The following is an 18,211-nucleotide window of genomic DNA, read 5'->3' on the forward strand; positions in this document are numbered from 1 at the left end:
GCCTTTGTAATGGGAAAGGAATAGGGCCAGGCTTGATTGGCCTTGATGACATCTATGCTCCAATTGTCTAGAAAACCTCCAGCTTTAATCAATCTGCAGGATAATTCAGAATCTCTGGCTGCTGCCTGCAATGATTGGCTTTTTTCTTTGAAAATACCATTAAAAATGCAGGTGTGGCTGCAATAAAGGAGGAGTGAACAATATACTGATTACAGTGTACAGGCAGTGTATTGGAAGTCATTTCAAGTTTACTGTTAGGTCTAGGCCTACCTCTAGAATATAAAGGACCAAAGTGAGTTGCACACTGACATATTAGGTTTTCCTATTATAATAACTGTATTATCATAACTATTAATTGGGTACTTCCAGTCATGTTTGTAAAATGTGTTTTTCAGACACAGACAAAAGCAGAATTATAGTCTTGAAGACAGGAATTGTCCCAAGTCACTCTGATAACTTGAGTCTTGGAATTGTGCATTTCTGAGGATAAAGGCTATGCACATAGCCCACATGTGTTTTTGCTCAACAGATTGGGCTATATATGACATTAAATTTGCTTTATTAAATTATTTTTGCACTTAAATCTAAGTGTATAAATGAATGTCAAATTCGTCTGTTATTATTCTTTTTTTTTGCATAAAATTCAACAACTACATTTAACTCAACTTCCCCATATGCACTGTATATGTAAACTGATGTTTTGTATGTGTGCAGCGGTGCTCTGCACTGATGGAGAGGACAGCACCTCTCCCTCTGCCTCCTGCTCCGTTGCCATGGCAACACAGAGAGAGCGTCGGCTGCTCTGTGGACAGAGGAAAGGAAGATGGAGGAGAGCACTGTTAGAGACGTCGAGACTGGTGTGTAAATACGAGCCTTACCTGGCTTCCTCTTCATTGCTATGCACGCAGAAGGCGTCGCGTGATACCCACGTGTCTGTCAAATAGTGGCTTCGTGTTTCGAGCCTGCTGCGTGTCTCTATATTGACGCTTATGTGTGTAGTGTGCTAACCTTGTAGCTAGCAGGTACATTGATGTAAACAAGACTCATGTCACCAGCTTGTTATGAGCTAGCTTTGCTGCTACCGACGTTAGCCAGTCATACTGTGTATACAATATACTGCACGCAATAACTTTGACTAATTAGCTGTAAGAACGAGCGATAGTGCAGGTGTATTGGCTAAGAGTATCTGCTAGCTAGCTGTTACCTGGAGTGGTGACGGCTAGCTCCCCCCTGTGTAGCTACTTGAGCTAGCTGTCGGTATGTGTGGCTGCTTCATGGTTGCCTAACTTCGCATTTGGCCGCTACCCACTTCAATTAAAGCCAGAATCCGTGAACTAATGCAAACAAAAGGATAAGTTAAGCACTACCAACAGCACAGGCCAAATTCACTGACAGGTCTGTAATTACAATGACTAAGACTAAATTAATAAAGGGTAAATGTAGGTTTGTGAATATTAATTTACATTGGTAATGTTTGGAAACGAAATGTGAAAATAAATGTAATGTGAAATAGCCCACCTTTTGAATGTTTTGAAGGTTTTCCCATCTAGTAACAATAACTTAAACTCTATGTCTTGTCACGTGCCTCTTTAATAGTCATTAATATGATAAAAATTAGGCTAATTGTCTTTTTAAGTGCTTAATAACAATAACTGAGGTGCGGAGACTCTGTAACATTATAAGGAATTTAGCTTTTCATTTAATTCCAATGAGTGTGGATATGGGATTCTTAAGGACAGATTAGTAAGTGTATAAATACATATAGCTGTGCTTTATGAAAAGTTACAAAATAAATGGTTTATAATGTCTGTTGTACAAATAGCGCAATTGTGCAGATGGAGCAAAAAATAAATAAAATACAAATGCACAAAATGTAAATTATATGAAAATAATAAATGAAATTTAATGGATCGGCATATTCACACAACAGCATTTCCATAATAAATAAAAATAAATGATACAAAAAGGAATAATTATGATAAAATAAAAAGTCCAGGCTTCGTATTTTTGATGTACAGTAGTAGAAGCATTGTGGTAAAAAAACAAACATGTCTCTATGCAGAAGTGCAACAATCATTTGTGCTGTTAACAGAAAAATAAACTTCTTTTAGCCTTAATATGCTTTGTTATTTATTATTGTTGCTTTCTTTTTATCTTATCTTTTATTGTAAGTAAATATAAAGTTTCAGTATTTGAAAAGTGGGATACATACATACATCACTATTTCTAAGGAGTGACATGTAAATTTACTGAAATTTGTATAGAAATTAGTACATTTTTACCTATAATCTTGATTTAGTGGGGGCACAGGGTCGTGCATGACAGCAAAGGATTTTGAGGACAATAATTCAGGCCTGTGTTATTTTACATTAGAGACTTATTGATAGATCTTATAAAAGCCAAGGCCCGCTTAAATCCTGACAGTGTGTATACTTTACTGAATTTGAAATGAAGTTAGCCTAAACTTTTACAAACACCTTTGGATGAAGTGAGACTTAACATGTTCTTACATACTGCACTTGTTCTTCAGGCAGTGAAACTGGAGGAGAGGATGCCTTGGTGGGGAATGTGAACAAGCTGATGGTGAGCCCACCAGGGTACTCAGGATCTCCGCGAAAAGGCCATCTGGTTTTTGATGCTTGCTTTGAGAGTGGTGAGTAGTAAACTTGAAAAACACATTGGTATGTTGGGAGCTAAAGTAGTAATCCATGTTTTTTATATTTTTTTGTGACCCAATTTGCTCCTTACTTGGCATTGAGTGTAAGTGCTATGGTCCAGTGCAAGATTTTGTAAGGGCTTGTCCGCAACTTGAGACAGCAGACACACACATACACACCATGGTACTAAAGAGGTGGATATTTTACAGACAGTATGGTGGATTTTATAGATCTGATGCCTTTTGTCAGTCACAAAATCAAATCACATCAAAAACACACCATTAACCAGCACATCATTAACACATCATTTAACCTAACTGCAAGGTTTCCCATACATCTTTGAAAACACAAGAAAAAAATGGAAAATAACAATTTTGACCAAAATGTTCTAGGAAACATTCTCGAAAATCTTTGAATGTGATGATTAGTTTGCTCTGTAGCCCTTGTAATATGTACAAGAAAGTAGCACCATGTTCTTGTCCCCTCCAGTACAATAAGACTGATACCTTAACTGTTCCCTCAGTTGGACACAGTTATTTTCACACATTACCAATAATCTTGATTGATGTACAATTTTGCAGCATCTGTTTTCTCTGTGTGATGCGTCTCATATTACAAAAACAGCACTCCTCCACATCTAAGGTCCATCTCATCCTTTTAGTCGCTGATACAGAAACTCTGACACACTCTTTTGTTCAATCAAAACTGGATTATTTTAATGCCACCTACTCTGGCCTAAAGTTTCCATCAAACACCTCCAGCTTGTTCAAAATAACGCAGCTAGAATTCTCATTACAGGAAAATCTAATATGTTTGACCACAGTGCACAAATTCTAGGCTCACTGCATTGGTTGTCTATTCAAATCTGTCTTTAAGATCCTTTTGAATTTTATATCTTTGCATGGATTAGCTCCATGTTATTTATTTCAGTGGTTTGCAAAGTGGGGTCCGGGGACCCCTTCGGGTCCTTAGAGGGGTTCCAGGGGGTCCCCAGCAAAAAGGGGAATCATTTTTTCACTATAATTCCATCCATAGGTAACACAATAATAGAATGTATGACTATTTTGGTCATGGTTTTCATTCACCTTCTGTAATAAAACATCTAAAATCTAAAATCTTAGGTGACTGGGGGGTCCGTGGTGTAATTTGTGTCAGTATAGGGGTCCTTGATGTGAAAAAGTTTGAGAACCACTAATTTATCCAACCTTATCAGAGTATATGTTCCAGCCCACAATCCTTGTTTATTAGATGTGGCGTATTTATATAGTCTGAGAATAAACAAGAAATAAGCTGGAAGTAGAGCTTTCTCACACCAGGTTTTGTATCTTTGACATGCTCATCCATTTTCACCAGTCATCAGGACGACCATCTCCATTAACATTTTCAAATGAAGACATAAACCCCAACTAATACTACTACCACTACGTCTAGTAATCTAAGCAATAACAACAACAATAATAATGAATAACAATAATAATAATAATAATAATAACAACAACAATAATAATGATAATGAATAATAATAATAATAATAATAATAATATTAGATTTATTTATATACAAAAGGCAGCTTCAGCAATTTTCTGAGTTTTTAGCAACCAAATGTGAGTCTGTGGATCCGAGAGTTCTGTCAGGGACATGACATATCTTGGCAACAGTACTGTCAGGGACGAGTTCATATAAAGATTTATAGACAAGTGCTAAGATCTTAAAATCTTTATGATGAATAACTAGAAGTCAGCGCAGGGGCTTTAGAGCAGGTGTCAGGGAGTTATTTTCTTGCTGCAGCTTTCCACTGTGCTGTTATGTGTAACTTAATGTATATACAGTAAATGTATGTATATAAGTATATGTATGTGGCTTTACTGTGTCTGAGCATGTACAGTATAGTACAGTACAGTATAGTGTTGGTGTAGAGTCATGGCACCAGTGTGGTTAAAAAGAGAAATATATTACATACACCTGAAAGGGTAATTGACCTGTTACCTTGTCCATCTCTTTTGTTGGAACTACTCATACAGTAAGACGAAGTTAATATTCTCCAGTGTCCTTTATGAATGTTCTTTGTTTGTCACTACTTCTGAAAGCTGAATAGCACGACAATTAAAATAAAGTATTTTTTCACCACTGACAAGGTCAGTTGGTTATACCCACACACAGGCACACACTCAAGCACACAAGTAGGCAGAGTAAATCACGGAATCAGCAGGCCTCTCTGGGACTGAATCTCTGTGTGGAGATTAGGTTCAGACGGCACTCAGATTTCATATTTCCACAGACAAGCCCATTTTAGTTTCTGCAGGCTGAGATAAGCTTTAACTTCACTTTTTGATGTCTGGCCTTGGTGTCATTGTCAATGTTGTTCTTCAAAGATGATTATTACTAATGTATTGTTTCTGATACGCTTGATTTTCAAAGAGCTAGAGGTCAGCTGATCACACATAAATAGGTACGGTTTTGTTGTAGCTGTCACATGTCCTACTTTACTCATTCATCCAAAAGATGAAAAACAATCGTGCAAAGGGATGGATGAGGAAATAGGGAACCTAATCCACAGTTTTGTACTCTGTAAACAAGAGGCATGTGAAGGTGAGTGCATAAATATAGTAGTGGTATGTAAAGATCTAAACATGTTACATTAGGAGGATTGTGCTGATATCGGTGTAGTGATTGCCCTTTTTATAAATTAGCTTTTTTCCCAGATGACATGGCCCGAGGAGCTTAGACATTGATTAATGGGCAGTGACCTCCCACACTGAGATCAGCTAACATACCAGTGTCTCTGGCTCCAGATGTATCTCCTGAATGATTTATGGTATTGATATTAATATCTTTCCAGTAAATGCATTACTAAAGTTAGAATGGGGCATGAATTGATGTTTGTCAGCTAATATCAAACAATTGTCTTGTTTCTGTGTCATTTAAAGATCACTGATTTTGTCAGTCTTACTTTAAAGTGAGTCTTGGTTTTAGTCTATATTAGTTATTTTACAGTATACTATATGTGTATTTCTGGCTAACTTGTACCAAGCAGCTATCATCTTCTGATAGTTTTTCTAATTATTGCAAACAAGTTCATTTAAGTTATTTTTTCCTAAAGTAATACTCCAAACTCCCCAAACACTCCTGCAGCATAATCTACTTCTCTGCTGATCATCCATATGTTCAATACAGTGATAATTTTGCCATATATGATTGAATACACTGCCTTTGTAAAATATACAGAATGAGTTTTATCTTTTAAGGTAACTGTACTATAAAATGTTTTGTTTAGGATATTGAAGAATGCAATGTGTATCATTTATTGTCATTGAATGAAATAAAAAGCTGAAATTCTTCATAAAAACAATTTTATGTAATTTATGTGGATTGTATCAAACCTAAGAGAACAATGAATAAAACCCCACTATTTTTATCAAATGATTAAGTAATGTTGGCATAATATGAGCAGAATTTTTTACAAAGCAAAATAGTACTTATATTTTCCTTCACTGTTGATTTCCCCTCCCTAAAGTCGCTGCTTACTTATTAACAAACAATACATTTAATCAGTGTGATCTAATTATTCAGTTCTGAATGGCTTTGTATTTGTGACATGATTGAAATACTCTGTTCTTTTTTTATTCTTATTAACATTTTCTTTATTTTCATTGTTATTTCTTTTTAATGAAAAAAACTGCTTATTTTAATGTTAGAAACAGAAATAGTCCAATATTGGTAGAACACATGAATGTCTGTTGAGTGGAAGTTGTATTAGGAGATTTATTTGAGTATTCATACTAGTTCTGAATAATCGGCGTTGTTGCACTTTACATTAAATACGACATAGAACTTGTTATTTGCAGGATAGTCCTTGGATAACGAGGCTAAGAGTCTGCAGTCATGCTAGTGGCTCTGTGAGGCTGTAATTGAGCTAAACACACACATTGGCATGCTAACATGCTGACAATGATAATAGTAGGTTGTTGATGTATAGCAGGTATAATGCTTACCATGTTCACCATCTTGGTTTAGTGTGTTTGTATACAAACATTTTCTAATTAGCACTGAACAGAAAATACAGATGAGGCTGATGGGAATGCCATTAATTTGGCACATATTTGGTCATATAGCAAAGTAATTTGCTATATGTAAAAAGTAAATTTTAACCCAGTGATGGTGTTAGATGACGAGTCAGGAGATCAAAGATTCATCATCTGGTGATCTTGAATGTGTGGAGACATTTCACAGCAATCTATCCAATAGTTGTCAGAATGTTTCAATAAAGAGCTAAAACGTCAACCTCATGGTGGTGCTAGAAGAAACCTTTAGGGACTAATATCTGTTGTAAATTTCATAGCAATCCATTTGACAGTTGTCAAAATATTTCACTCCGAAGCATAAATGCCAGCTTTCATGGTGGCGCTAGAGGAAATGTCAGGTGTTCACCAAAGTCAGTAGGATTCACCCTCTGGGACCATGAATGTCTGAGCAAAATTTCACAGTAATCCATCAAATAGTTGTCACAATATTTCAGTCTGGACCAAAGTGGTGGTCTGACCAACTGACCGACATTAACATCCCTAGAGCCATGCTGCTAGCATGGCTAAAACCTTGAATGTGATGTTTGCCAGAGCAACCAGCTACATCTAAACTGTAGAAAAAAACTGGGTCTGTTAACTCACCAAGTCTTATTATAGGTAGAGGATTTTAAACAACATAAGATTTCTAGGTTCACCTAACCAGGAGCATGCTATATTGTGTTTACAGTAGATTTAGTATATTAAATATTGAAACATATCAGTAAGGCTTATAAAATGAGCCGCTGTTTTTCATACATTCAGTATGATGTCAATGACAGGAAGGAAATTGGAGACTACTGTGTAAGTTCCTGCCACATGCATTGCATGTTGCACAGGCATGTATATTTTTCAAAGCTATTGAAATGGTCTTCCATGACAGCCTATGTCTATTTTGCTCCTCTCAAACCAGATTGAATTGCTGAAACACGGTATTTCAAGCAGACGTTTTCATTTGAAATTTATGCAGACCTATAACTCAGTGAGGTTTTGTGTCGAGCTCTCTTTCCTTCCTTAGGTCGACAGCTATCTGCATCCCATGTACATTTTCATGAAACAGATTTTATTTTGTTGTGTTAGTATAGCACAGAATAAAATCTAATTGGTTTATTAAAATAGACACTTGTTATGTAAGCTGTTTGCCAAAGGTATAAAAACTCATTTACATTTAGATGAGGCTTAATTCACTTTATTGTCAGCCCTATGCTGATCAAGCCAGTGATGGCCTACAGATACAGTAGGTGGCTCAGCCAACAGGTCCTCTGACAGTCATTCTAAACCATTAAAAGCCTTTTTTGACTTCCTTGCCTGAAGATAACATACAGTATGATGACGACCTTGACAATGCGGTCTTAAGTAAAAGTTCAACATTTTGCCAATTTATGATTATTTATTTCCTCAAGACGTTGTTACAAACCTTACTGATTGCTTTAGTTGATTGGATGGTGTGAGGAATATGCACATTTTCACATATGAACCCCCATATTTAAATAGCTTTACTTGTTGAGATCATCTCTTTATGCCACTTAAGACTGCAAAATCACAGTAGAGAATTCAAGACTTTGTTAATCTGTAAACATTAAGTCCTGGCCTATTGTAGTGTATTGTGTCAAGAGGCAAAGATTCCTGAAAGCGATAAGAGAGCCCTAATTGTTTTTTAGAGTGAAATCTAAATGACATTCTTATCTTGTCTTGTCACATTTGTTTCGTCACATACTCCAACTGTTGACATTTTCAGCTAAGTCCCAAATTCTTTTGTGAATGCATCCTCACAATGTCGCTGACTAAAGTACCATCTGTCTCTACAAAGGATGACACTGACAGTGCGGGCATATTGTTTTACTGCACCTCTGGACCGTGCACCAGATGTAATTAAGCACTCATTGATTAGTCAGACTGCTATCTGCTGACAATGACTTGCATGGTCAAAGAAATTCCCCAGGGTTGACAAGTGTTTAATGGGGTCCATTGATAAGCACAACTCATAGACTCATCTGGCTTTACAATCAATTCAGTCAATACAATCCAACTTATATGGCAGACTGAAGAACAGAAATGCACATAGTGGTATTTCTGTCTGTTAGGTCCCAAATAGTCAAGGCCTTTTGAGCTGTACATCAAATAGGTGATGTGTTCTTGTACAGTATAGCAATAGATCTGGGTGAGCAATATTCACAAATTCACATTTTATGGATGTCTTATCTAACCTACTCATGTCAACATAACAAATCTTCTCTCACATGTCATCAGATGTTATCATCATCACTCATTCTGATTCACTCACTGTCACCTTCACAGGGTATTTTTATTAACAAAATACAATGTGAAGTTTGTCTGTTTGAGACAGTTTTATTTAAAGATTATTCATTATTGTTAGTGTGACCATGGTTAATTATGTTGTGTAAAATCTGACTCACCATAAACTAGTAATTATAAACACTCATCCATGGCCAGATGTTCATCAGAGTATTGTTGCTGTTCTGAGGAAACAATTGATCTTTAAAACATCAACTTTTTTTGTGAGACAACTTTTTTTAAATTGCTTTTTCCCCATTTAGTTTGGTGAAGGTATAGGGATATAACAAAAAAGAGGCTGGATGCACTCATGCAAGGAACATTGACTCCAAAATTAAATATACCCTGTACCCTTTGGCTGCAGAAAAAAAGAATAAATAAGTAAACACATTAAAAAAAACATAAGAAAAAAATGCAAGCATTATTAAATTATGTGTTTCAAACAAAACAAATACCTAATAGAGGGTTTGCTGTAGCTGCCAAGCTTACAATATACATACAGTCATATTTACTATATTCATAACAGTTGTCTGATGGGATCTTGGAATCAACAGTCCACCCACACAGGTGCTACAACAGCAGATTACAGATAAATGACAAGACTTTGTCAAATCACAGCTTCCATTGGAATATGCCAATATTAAAGAGAGGTTTTCATTTCATTACCAGAAGTTTTATTTGTGCTGATAATCCTGCAAGACTCTTGTCCTATGTACAGATAGGCTTAGGGTTGATTCATCATTTAGTAATATGTTTTGTGGAAGACAGGGTACAGAACTATCCAATATATCGAGAGGATGGAGGAAAACCAGTACACTTTTGAGCATTCCCACATTATATGCATGTATTCTGATTTTTGAACACATGAGGTGCATACAGGATTTGAGGTATTCTTAATTTGCATCTTTTTCTGTGTGTTAAGTAAGACCTTAGGAATAATTTATAGTTCAGTCATTAATTATTATAACTGTGGGAAAAAAGTAATGTTATTTCATACTGACAATACTGACAATTTACATTCAGATCATAGTCTTTTAGATCAACATTCCATGTAGCAACAGAACCTACAGGTCTATTCAGTTTGTCTTTTATTTCTTTATACAGGCAAGAGACAAAACCAAGTTTTGAATTTACAACAGTCATTAAATGCAACAAATGATGAAGTGACAAGGGTTGATTCGAAGGGACAAAACAGGTACACTTTGCTGTTTGTGGCTGTAGGTACATAAAAGAAGGAGGTGCTTGGCGCATTAAAAGTTCATTTAAGATCTTAAAAAATGCTGAGGTTGCATTAATTAAAAATGTCAGAAAAACTGTGGAGTCTTTGTTATAAAGGTCAGGTTATAACTGGGTTCAGAGGGAGTAAATAAATAATAAATAAAATTTATTAATTTATAAATGTATTCAAATTTATCTTGTAACCTGAGATAGTATTAAACTTATAGATGATTTTTAGTGCTGCTGGCAAGGACCGTGGCACATGGCTATTTTTGTGCCTGGATCTCGAAACATCCAAGAGCATCTCGTTGGTCAACCTCGGGGCTCTAACTGGAGTATGATGATGCAGGAGTTCTGCTGGATAAGGTGGTGCCGGCTCATTTAAAACCTTGAAAACAAGCAATAAAACCTTAAAATCAATCCTAAAATGGACAGGAAGCCACTGGAGAGAGGCCAATACTAGTGTTATGTGATCACGCTTTCTTTAACCACTTAGAAGACGAGTGCCTGCATTTTGTACTGACTGCAGATGACGAAGAGACGACTGCTCTACACCCACATACAAAGAATTACAATAGTCTAGCCGAAAGGTAATAAAAGCATGAATAACTCTCTCAAAATCTTTGAGAGAGAGAAAGGTGTTTGCCTTGCCTCAAAGTCTTAACTGAAAAAAACTAGTTTTGACAGCTGAATTAATCTGTTTATCAGATTTGAAGGAGCCGTCAAAATCACACCAAGATTCTTAACAAAAGATCAACTATAAGAAGCTAAAGGTCCAAGAGTACCATCCAATAGGTCAGGTTGTCCAAACATAAAACAGTAAGTTTAAATCCATCCAAGTTTAAAGCATCGACAGACAGCATTGCACATGGGGACAGTATTTTAGACACCGTATCTATAACATGTAAAAGCTGTCTGAAGTTGTCTGATGCAAATCTTTGTTAAACAAAGTCTTATAGATAAATTAGGCAGTACTGACTCTAGATGCAGACCAGGCGCCTTGACATACAGTTTTATGTCTCCATTAAGTAGAGACACAGGATGGTAACTTGAGCATAACAAGTTATAACAATAACAATTTTTCCCTTTTTTAGTAAAACTGTGATTTACATCGACGTGTTTACATCTCTATGGATGCTTCCTTCTCTGATGATTCTGATAACATCAACTTTTCATAAGCTGGGAAAACAGCCCTGGTTTCAGGTGTGTGACTGTGCATTTTTATCATAATCCAATTGGGTTTTACATGGTTTATGTAGCTTAAGAAGTAGGATATTGTTCTCAACCCATAAAAGAACACAATTCTTCAGTTTATTTGAAAAATTATACATGACCGGATATGGAGATACATAGTTTTCACTGGACAGCGACTTATCAAAAGTAAGGCAGTGCCTGTGACTATGCTTCATGACAACACTGTGTCTGATTTAATATAGCATTATAGCATGTATTGAATCTCAAGCACTTCATGGATTTGCTTTGCAGATTTTTAATCACCCCTCAGTAATGGAAATTGATGAAGAAATCTTTTCTCTATTGTTGAGATAAGGGAAAAAAATTAAACAAAAAAGGCTGCCAGAAGATAATGAGGATAAATGTTGAAGAAAAATATTTCCACTGTTCACTGCTGATGAAGGTTTCATTGTTTTCCCTTTTTGCCTTTTTCCTTAAATTTTCCAACACTGAACATTGTATTTAATCTGTCCGGCCTTATCTTCTGCCAGAAATTGTCATGTTGCAGTTGTGCAGTCCCTCTAAAGAATGACTGATTAGAGTCTTAGCCAAAGCAAACTTTAGAGAGCTTATATATAAGACAGAGAGATAAAAACAGACAGATGGTTGGGAAAAGGAAAAGAAATAAGGAAGTAAAGAGGAGTTGAATATTGTGAACACTAGGAGGGTGGCAGGCTGGTGGTCTGGAGCTGGCAGGGGGAGAACGCAGTCAAGCTTGTCAGAAGATATTTATATACTCCAGAGTGCCCCATGAATCAGGATAGTTGAGTTTCCATTGATTAAAGAAGAGGGAAACGTTTTTACAATCAAGCCAGATGCTCAAAACGAGTGGCTTCGAGAGGCCTGAGCTTGCCGCAGTACATTTCTCTGCCTCGCCTCGCCTCCCTCTCTGATGAAAAAACAAAGAAAAAGAGGCAGCCCAAGGATGAAAATAGATATTTTTTGTCGATGCAATATTTTCCTTTTGTCAATATGAATGTAATTTAGACATTTTTGACACTTACCTCCCCACACAAAGATTCTACTTAGTATTTTGCAGTTTTCAGTCATAAGGCCTTTTGATTGTTCGATTTTTGACTTTTACTTTGTTTTTTGTGTAGCTCACCGACCTTAGATTGCTCTAACTCTTATGGGCTTTCCAAAAGAAGATCCATTCGTCTGAGTGGGAGGGAGCACTCCTGACATCTGATGTATTGAGAGGCACTCGCAGTCTCTCTGTCTCTCTTACATGTCCTTGGCAGCGGAGAAGCTTCACTGCTCAAATCACTAAATGGCCTCTCCAGTTTTCCCTTTTAGCAGTTTTCTCTCCTCTCTCTTTCTTTTAAGTCAGGAGCAGAGTATGGAGATAAATTTGAGTTGTCTAGGGACTGTTGGCAAGACCATTGCTTTTGATTTATGCTATTTATTGGCCATTTGTATCCATAAGAGATTACTCTTTATTATTATTGTGTTTTTTTTTATTATTGTCATATCCTATCTGTGGCTTTCTACGGGCATATTTTGTCAGTTTTATTCCCCTTTTTGTGCCTTCTCATGCAATGTGAGTTGGGGTGTGTTATATTGGCTTGACCCTGAGGGAGGCTTCCCAACAGGCGTGTTACCAGGCGCAAACACACACATTCAGTGTCTAAAATGATCAGTCAAAGCAGGTATAATAATTTTTTTTTATTACGAATGGATCACATGACTACTTGTATGCGACCTTAGTGGCAAACCTATACTCTACAGGTCCCCTCAGCTCTACAAGTGTTTACTGTTTTTCAGCTCATTGTTTTGGTTTTCTGACCCGCAACTTTACTGTTCTGGTTCAGTCTCATGGCTCTCATCAGCAGGAGCCAGCTGTTTTTGACAAAAAAGCTCTAAAAATCCACTGTACACTACTTGCCCAGCACCAAATAAAAGTTAGTGACTAGCTTGTGAACATAATTGAGCATTTACTGTAGCAGCTAAAGGGCCAGATATTTCTCTTCGCTGTTGGTGGAGAGCAAAACAGAGCTACAGTACAGTTAATGAATGAATGAATATTGGACTGATGTTCATCAGGTAGACACATGCACAACTCCAAATGAATGTCAATGTTGTCCGCTGGATGTGTAAATTTTCTGTACTAATTTAGGTGTCTGAGCAGAACACTCCCAAGGTGGTCGATCTGAGAAATTATAACTTAACACTCACGAATATAGATTAACTATGTGACTTTATCACATGGCTTCATGGTGGCTTGACAGAGTGTCTTACCATAGGAGGTGAGAAGTGATATCAGTGGGGTTGCATGAAATGCAGAGCAAATGAAACAGAGCGATAATCCTGTCTGACATTCGGGCCTGTTGCATTTGGTCATGTCTAATCGCTCAGTGAACACATTGGCTCAGTTGCGGTGGTTGGAGATGCCTCATCTGCCAGAAAGTAGTACAAACAACGTCAGTGTTTTGTAAGTTAATTGTTGATGGCTCTGATATGAGGTATACATAGGAGGCCCAGCCAGAACCTCATCTTTTCGAAATGTCACCAAATGCTAGCAGCAGCAAGCTGTTTTGGAAATTTTGAGTAATGAAAGGATTTGATTATCAACTGTACACAATGTGTGGCTGTGAGATTTGGAAAGGTTGAGGGGAAGAATGTTCAGATACTTTATATTATAAGAAAAAGCCCATTTGTAACATAAAAATTGGTGTTGTTTTTACTTAATTCGTATTGAAGGAAGTGGTGTGACACAAACAGGTTGAACTTTGTTATTGTTTTTAAATTCCAGCTTTGGGCTATTTGTGTTTTGAATGTACTTTGGAACATCACTATTCATTGGCTCTGGGCCTGCCTCTAGCATGATGATACAAGTGTGTCGTGAGTGAAAATTACTGCAACCAGATTTCTGCATTGCACAAGTGGTGCTCGCGCACAAGGCCCCAGTGATTCATCCAGTAATTCATTTCCAAGCAATTCCTGACGCCATAAACACAGTTTTAGAGCAGACGTCTCATTTTTCATCCCAGGCAAGACTGTACAGTTTGGGAAAATGGCAAGGATTTGTAATGCTTTACCAGTTCATGTTTTTCAAGCTGCCTGTGTTTATTCTGCTGATTTATTTAGAAAACCTCTCTCTGAGATGAGCTTCATTGATGTGCCAGGGTTTGTTTGATAACACAAATTCATGTACAGAATATGCTTATACAGTGAAGGGTGAAATACTGACTGGAGCAGAATTTTGATAGAATATATTTTTGGCTGAATTCAGGCAGCTATCTTGTAGGTCCGCTGCTCAAAGTAAACAGTATTGAAATTCACTCCTCAAGGGCGAATAGTGTTATTAGGATTTCTTTTCCGTGGACATTTCAAACAGCACTTAATAGTGAACATGATAAAATGTGCTCTAGTTATTAGAAGAACCAAAATTGTGTGTATTCTAGTTTTGAGAGGCACTCAGATGCTTTAGACTCATTTTGAAATATATGTAAACTGTATTTTTCTTTAAAAAGCTGTTATCCACTCATAGTGGTTCAGAATAAAACTTTGAATGAGAAAGATACATTGGTGAGTTACATAACAGTGCATTTTGGAAAAGGAGAGTTATGTGGGCATGTTATCAGACTTAGCAATGTTATGATACTGAGTGAAGAAGCACTCAGATAGGCTAGAATCTCTCAAACCTTTAGTGCAAACAATTAAAATGAGCTTTTTAAAAATTGAGACTTGCCAAGCAGATAAAACATATGGAAATAACCGCAAATCCCACGTATCTGAGTTTAAAGTTCTGTTGTCTGTGCTAATGTTTTTTAGAATTTGTTTAAGACAGTTTATGATATGAATTAATTCAGGTTTAAATTTTGATTTTGGATTAATTCAGCAACTTTTGTACAGTGCAGTGTGACTTTTTTTAGGAGAGCTGGGGAGGGTCTTAATTTTTTCTCATCCTGGATTTATATTTCATTCAGCCTTTCCTCGTGAGATTTATTGAAAAAAAAAAGTTATATCAAAAAGATGGCTTTTCTGTGTGCCATGGCTCATATAGGTCATATGCTGTATGTCTCTGTATCAGAGCTTTATTTTTCTCATCAAAATCAACTACTGTACAGAACCAATATGTATCTTATAGTTGTTAATGGTTGAATGTCACAGTATTTCTCTACACAGCACGCCATTTTTCACTCACCTCCAGCATTGCTGAATGTGAAATGTCTTATACAGTTAATGCATATGATAAACAGTAATTCAGCATCACTCATTCCCAACTTTTTCTACTAATTTAAATGAAATTTAATTTAAACTGACCATGGACAGTTTGGAATGTTTATTTATGAGTCTTACTGTCCATGAGTGATCTGAAATCACACACTTATCATCTGTCCTTCCTCAGATGTTTAATTATTACTAAGTCATTTACAGACATTTACAAGGTTGTTTATGCCTGAATATCGAGTGCACAAAACCAGAGCTTACAGTGAGAGTGCATGATAAACACAGCTGTCTCTCTCCCTCTAACCATTTACCAACAGTAACTAATGTATGTTTTAATATTTAACAGCACACTGTTTGGCACACCTGACACAATATAGTCTCCAACACACCTGGCTATGTGCCTAAAATTGGTTTATTTATGATGGACAGACAGACAACAGATCTTATACATATCAGGTCAAGTAATTTTTATCTTTATTATTTGGATTGCATATATATGCATGTGTGCTCATTTGGTGGCTTTAATAACCGCTTATTTAACAGCTTTTTATTTAAAATCGGAGAGTGGCTGTATTTTTCACCATTTTGTTATGTTAGCCATAAAAATATTGCTTTGAGATAGTGGTGGGAGGGTGTCGCAGTTCGGAAGGGTTTTGCTTTTTGATCAAATGAAATTAAATATAAGTTTCGGCCCCCCACTCCACCAAATACTTTTCATACTGTCCACCAAAAGAGAAGGATAGGTCAGTGTTTTCATTTTGTTGTTTAAAATTGCAATGGGGGAAATTTGTACACAAGCTACTTGAGCAGATATAGCCATTCATTCTCAAACTGGAAGTAAAAAAAGAGAGGAAGTACTAAAACAAAAACAGAATAATAATTGGCTAAAGAGTCTTTTCTGTGATATATGTTATCATGGTGTTAGAAACAATGACAAACTGAAAGTGGGCTATGTCTAACTCCAGCTTGAATCTCTCTTTAACAACTTCACTCCATTGATTTCACAACTATTGACTGCTGTGGTTGTTTCTCAGTGTTTCAGTTCTTGAGGACTCTGTTCCACCCTCTTCTTATTATGACTATAACCCACAACGTGTAATGCAGAGATTCTAAGATCCAAAGATGGTTGGAGTCATGTCTTCCTAAATGCAGTCAATTCAGTTATCTCCTCTACATCATGAACTTGGCATCATATTGAACCTCCTGCTGCGATGGAAAAACTTCATCTCAAAAAGCTCCCTGTGCTCTTCTTCTCTGATGAATTATGTCTAAATTGAATTACCAAATTATGTCTCTTAATCTCCCATATCCGATGGTATAAAAAGGGATTAGTTTGTCATTGGATGGATTTGCTTTTATGATATATTCTAGAAAAAAAAGTGATTTAAATTTGTACTTTATGACTTTGTCATATATATATATATATATATATATATATATATATATATATGTTTATTGCTATGTTGCTTAATTTCTCTTAATTGCACGAGGCTTGGGTGCAGTGCCTGGCAAAATTATTGCTGAAAAACTCCTTGATCTTATGCCAAGCCTTTTGAATGGCATTCAGTACTGGCTTTTCCTGCTCTTTCATTTTTTTCTTTCTGAAAAGCTGGCATTGCATTGACAGTAGCAGCACTTAGTGTAATTCCCTAGATTGAAAAGCTGTTCCACAATGAGAGATTTCCTCTGCATTGCTCCTAACTGTTGAAAAACCCACCCTGGGATTTACAGACATCCTCTCTCCTGATTTGCCCAACTCTTGGATTCACACTGGCCACTTCACCTTTCAGCCTGTTAAATATGGACCAATCCGATTAGCACACACAATACTGGACTGGTCGAGCAAATAAATGCAGAAAAGCACCTCCGGCAAAGTAAATTACAAGAGGGATTCTGGACATTAGAGATGGAAATCAAGTGTTTTAAGTCTGAGCAGTGCTACTTCCTTACAACAAACACAGCCGACTAGGTCAAGAGCCATTTACTGCTGTACTGGATTAACTGGCCTGTACCTCATTTGAAGAAATGCTGTCCAATTTAGGGTGATTTGTTTGCTCTTGAATGGCAGGACATAGGCACTGGAAAGAAAAACTGTCTTGTTAGAAGAATACACTTGCTTTTTGTCTGGTCTTCCTGCATTTCCAATGACCAGTGTTTTTTGTTCATCCCTGTTTTTTTCTTGCTGACCTATTGGTTATTGGCCAGTGATTTCTTGCCTCCCTTGTTTCTCTTCTTTTCTTGCATCGGCTCCCTGTGTTCCTGAACTCATTACAGAGCAATCAGCCCCAGGCGTTGAAGTGTGCACCCAGAGGGAGCAATAACTGTAAATAAACACTACTGCGGGCTCTCCGATAACATGTTACCAAGATGATAACAGCCCTTCTTAGCAGGCCTGTTGACCTTCTCCTTGCCTTAGGCTTGCCAAGGACTCCTCAGCTCTCCCTACGCTTTTATCTCTAAACTCTCCTCCACCACTGGAGCCGCTGGAAAGATTACTACTGAGGAAGAGAGGAATAGAAGGATGGAGTCACACCAAGAGAATATAAGAAGAGGAGAAGAGAAAAGAGAGATGAGGGA

The 18,211-nt window shown here is 36.8% G+C and overlaps 2 protein-coding genes across 7 annotated transcripts in view; one reads left to right on the top strand and one right to left on the bottom strand.

Moving 5' to 3' along the window:
* Nucleotides 1-1,293, bottom strand: part of elavl4 (ELAV like neuron-specific RNA binding protein 4) — an 84,261-nt gene extending 82,968 nt beyond the window's left edge. For 2 of the 4 annotated variants that reach the window (XM_067597040.1, XM_067597039.1), the window contains exon 1: nt 1,205-1,277. The gene's annotated coding sequence lies outside the window, so the exon portion shown is untranslated. Of the gene's footprint in view, nt 1-1,204 lie in introns of all 4 variants that reach the window. The other 2 variants (XM_067597041.1, XM_067597045.1) reach the window with 2 other exon arrangements.
* The window catches only part of agbl4 (AGBL carboxypeptidase 4), a 434,053-nt gene that overhangs the window by 130,345 nt on the left and 285,497 nt on the right, over nt 1-18,211 (top strand). The window contains exons 3-4 of one of the 3 annotated variants that reach the window (XM_067597035.1): nt 715-857; nt 2,531-2,653. In XM_067597035.1, coding sequence (XP_067453136.1) covers nt 824-857; nt 2,531-2,653 — 157 coding nt within the window. In that variant the 5' untranslated portion in view covers nt 715-823. Of the gene's footprint in view, nt 1-714; nt 858-1,298; nt 1,396-2,530; nt 2,654-18,211 lie in introns of those variants that run through there. The other 2 variants (XM_067597038.1, XM_067597037.1) reach the window with 2 other exon arrangements.

The sequence above is a fragment of the Thunnus thynnus genome, chromosome 8 (genome assembly GCF_963924715.1).
Source record: "Thunnus thynnus chromosome 8, fThuThy2.1, whole genome shotgun sequence".
Taxonomy (NCBI): Eukaryota; Metazoa; Chordata; class Actinopteri; order Scombriformes; family Scombridae; genus Thunnus; species Thunnus thynnus.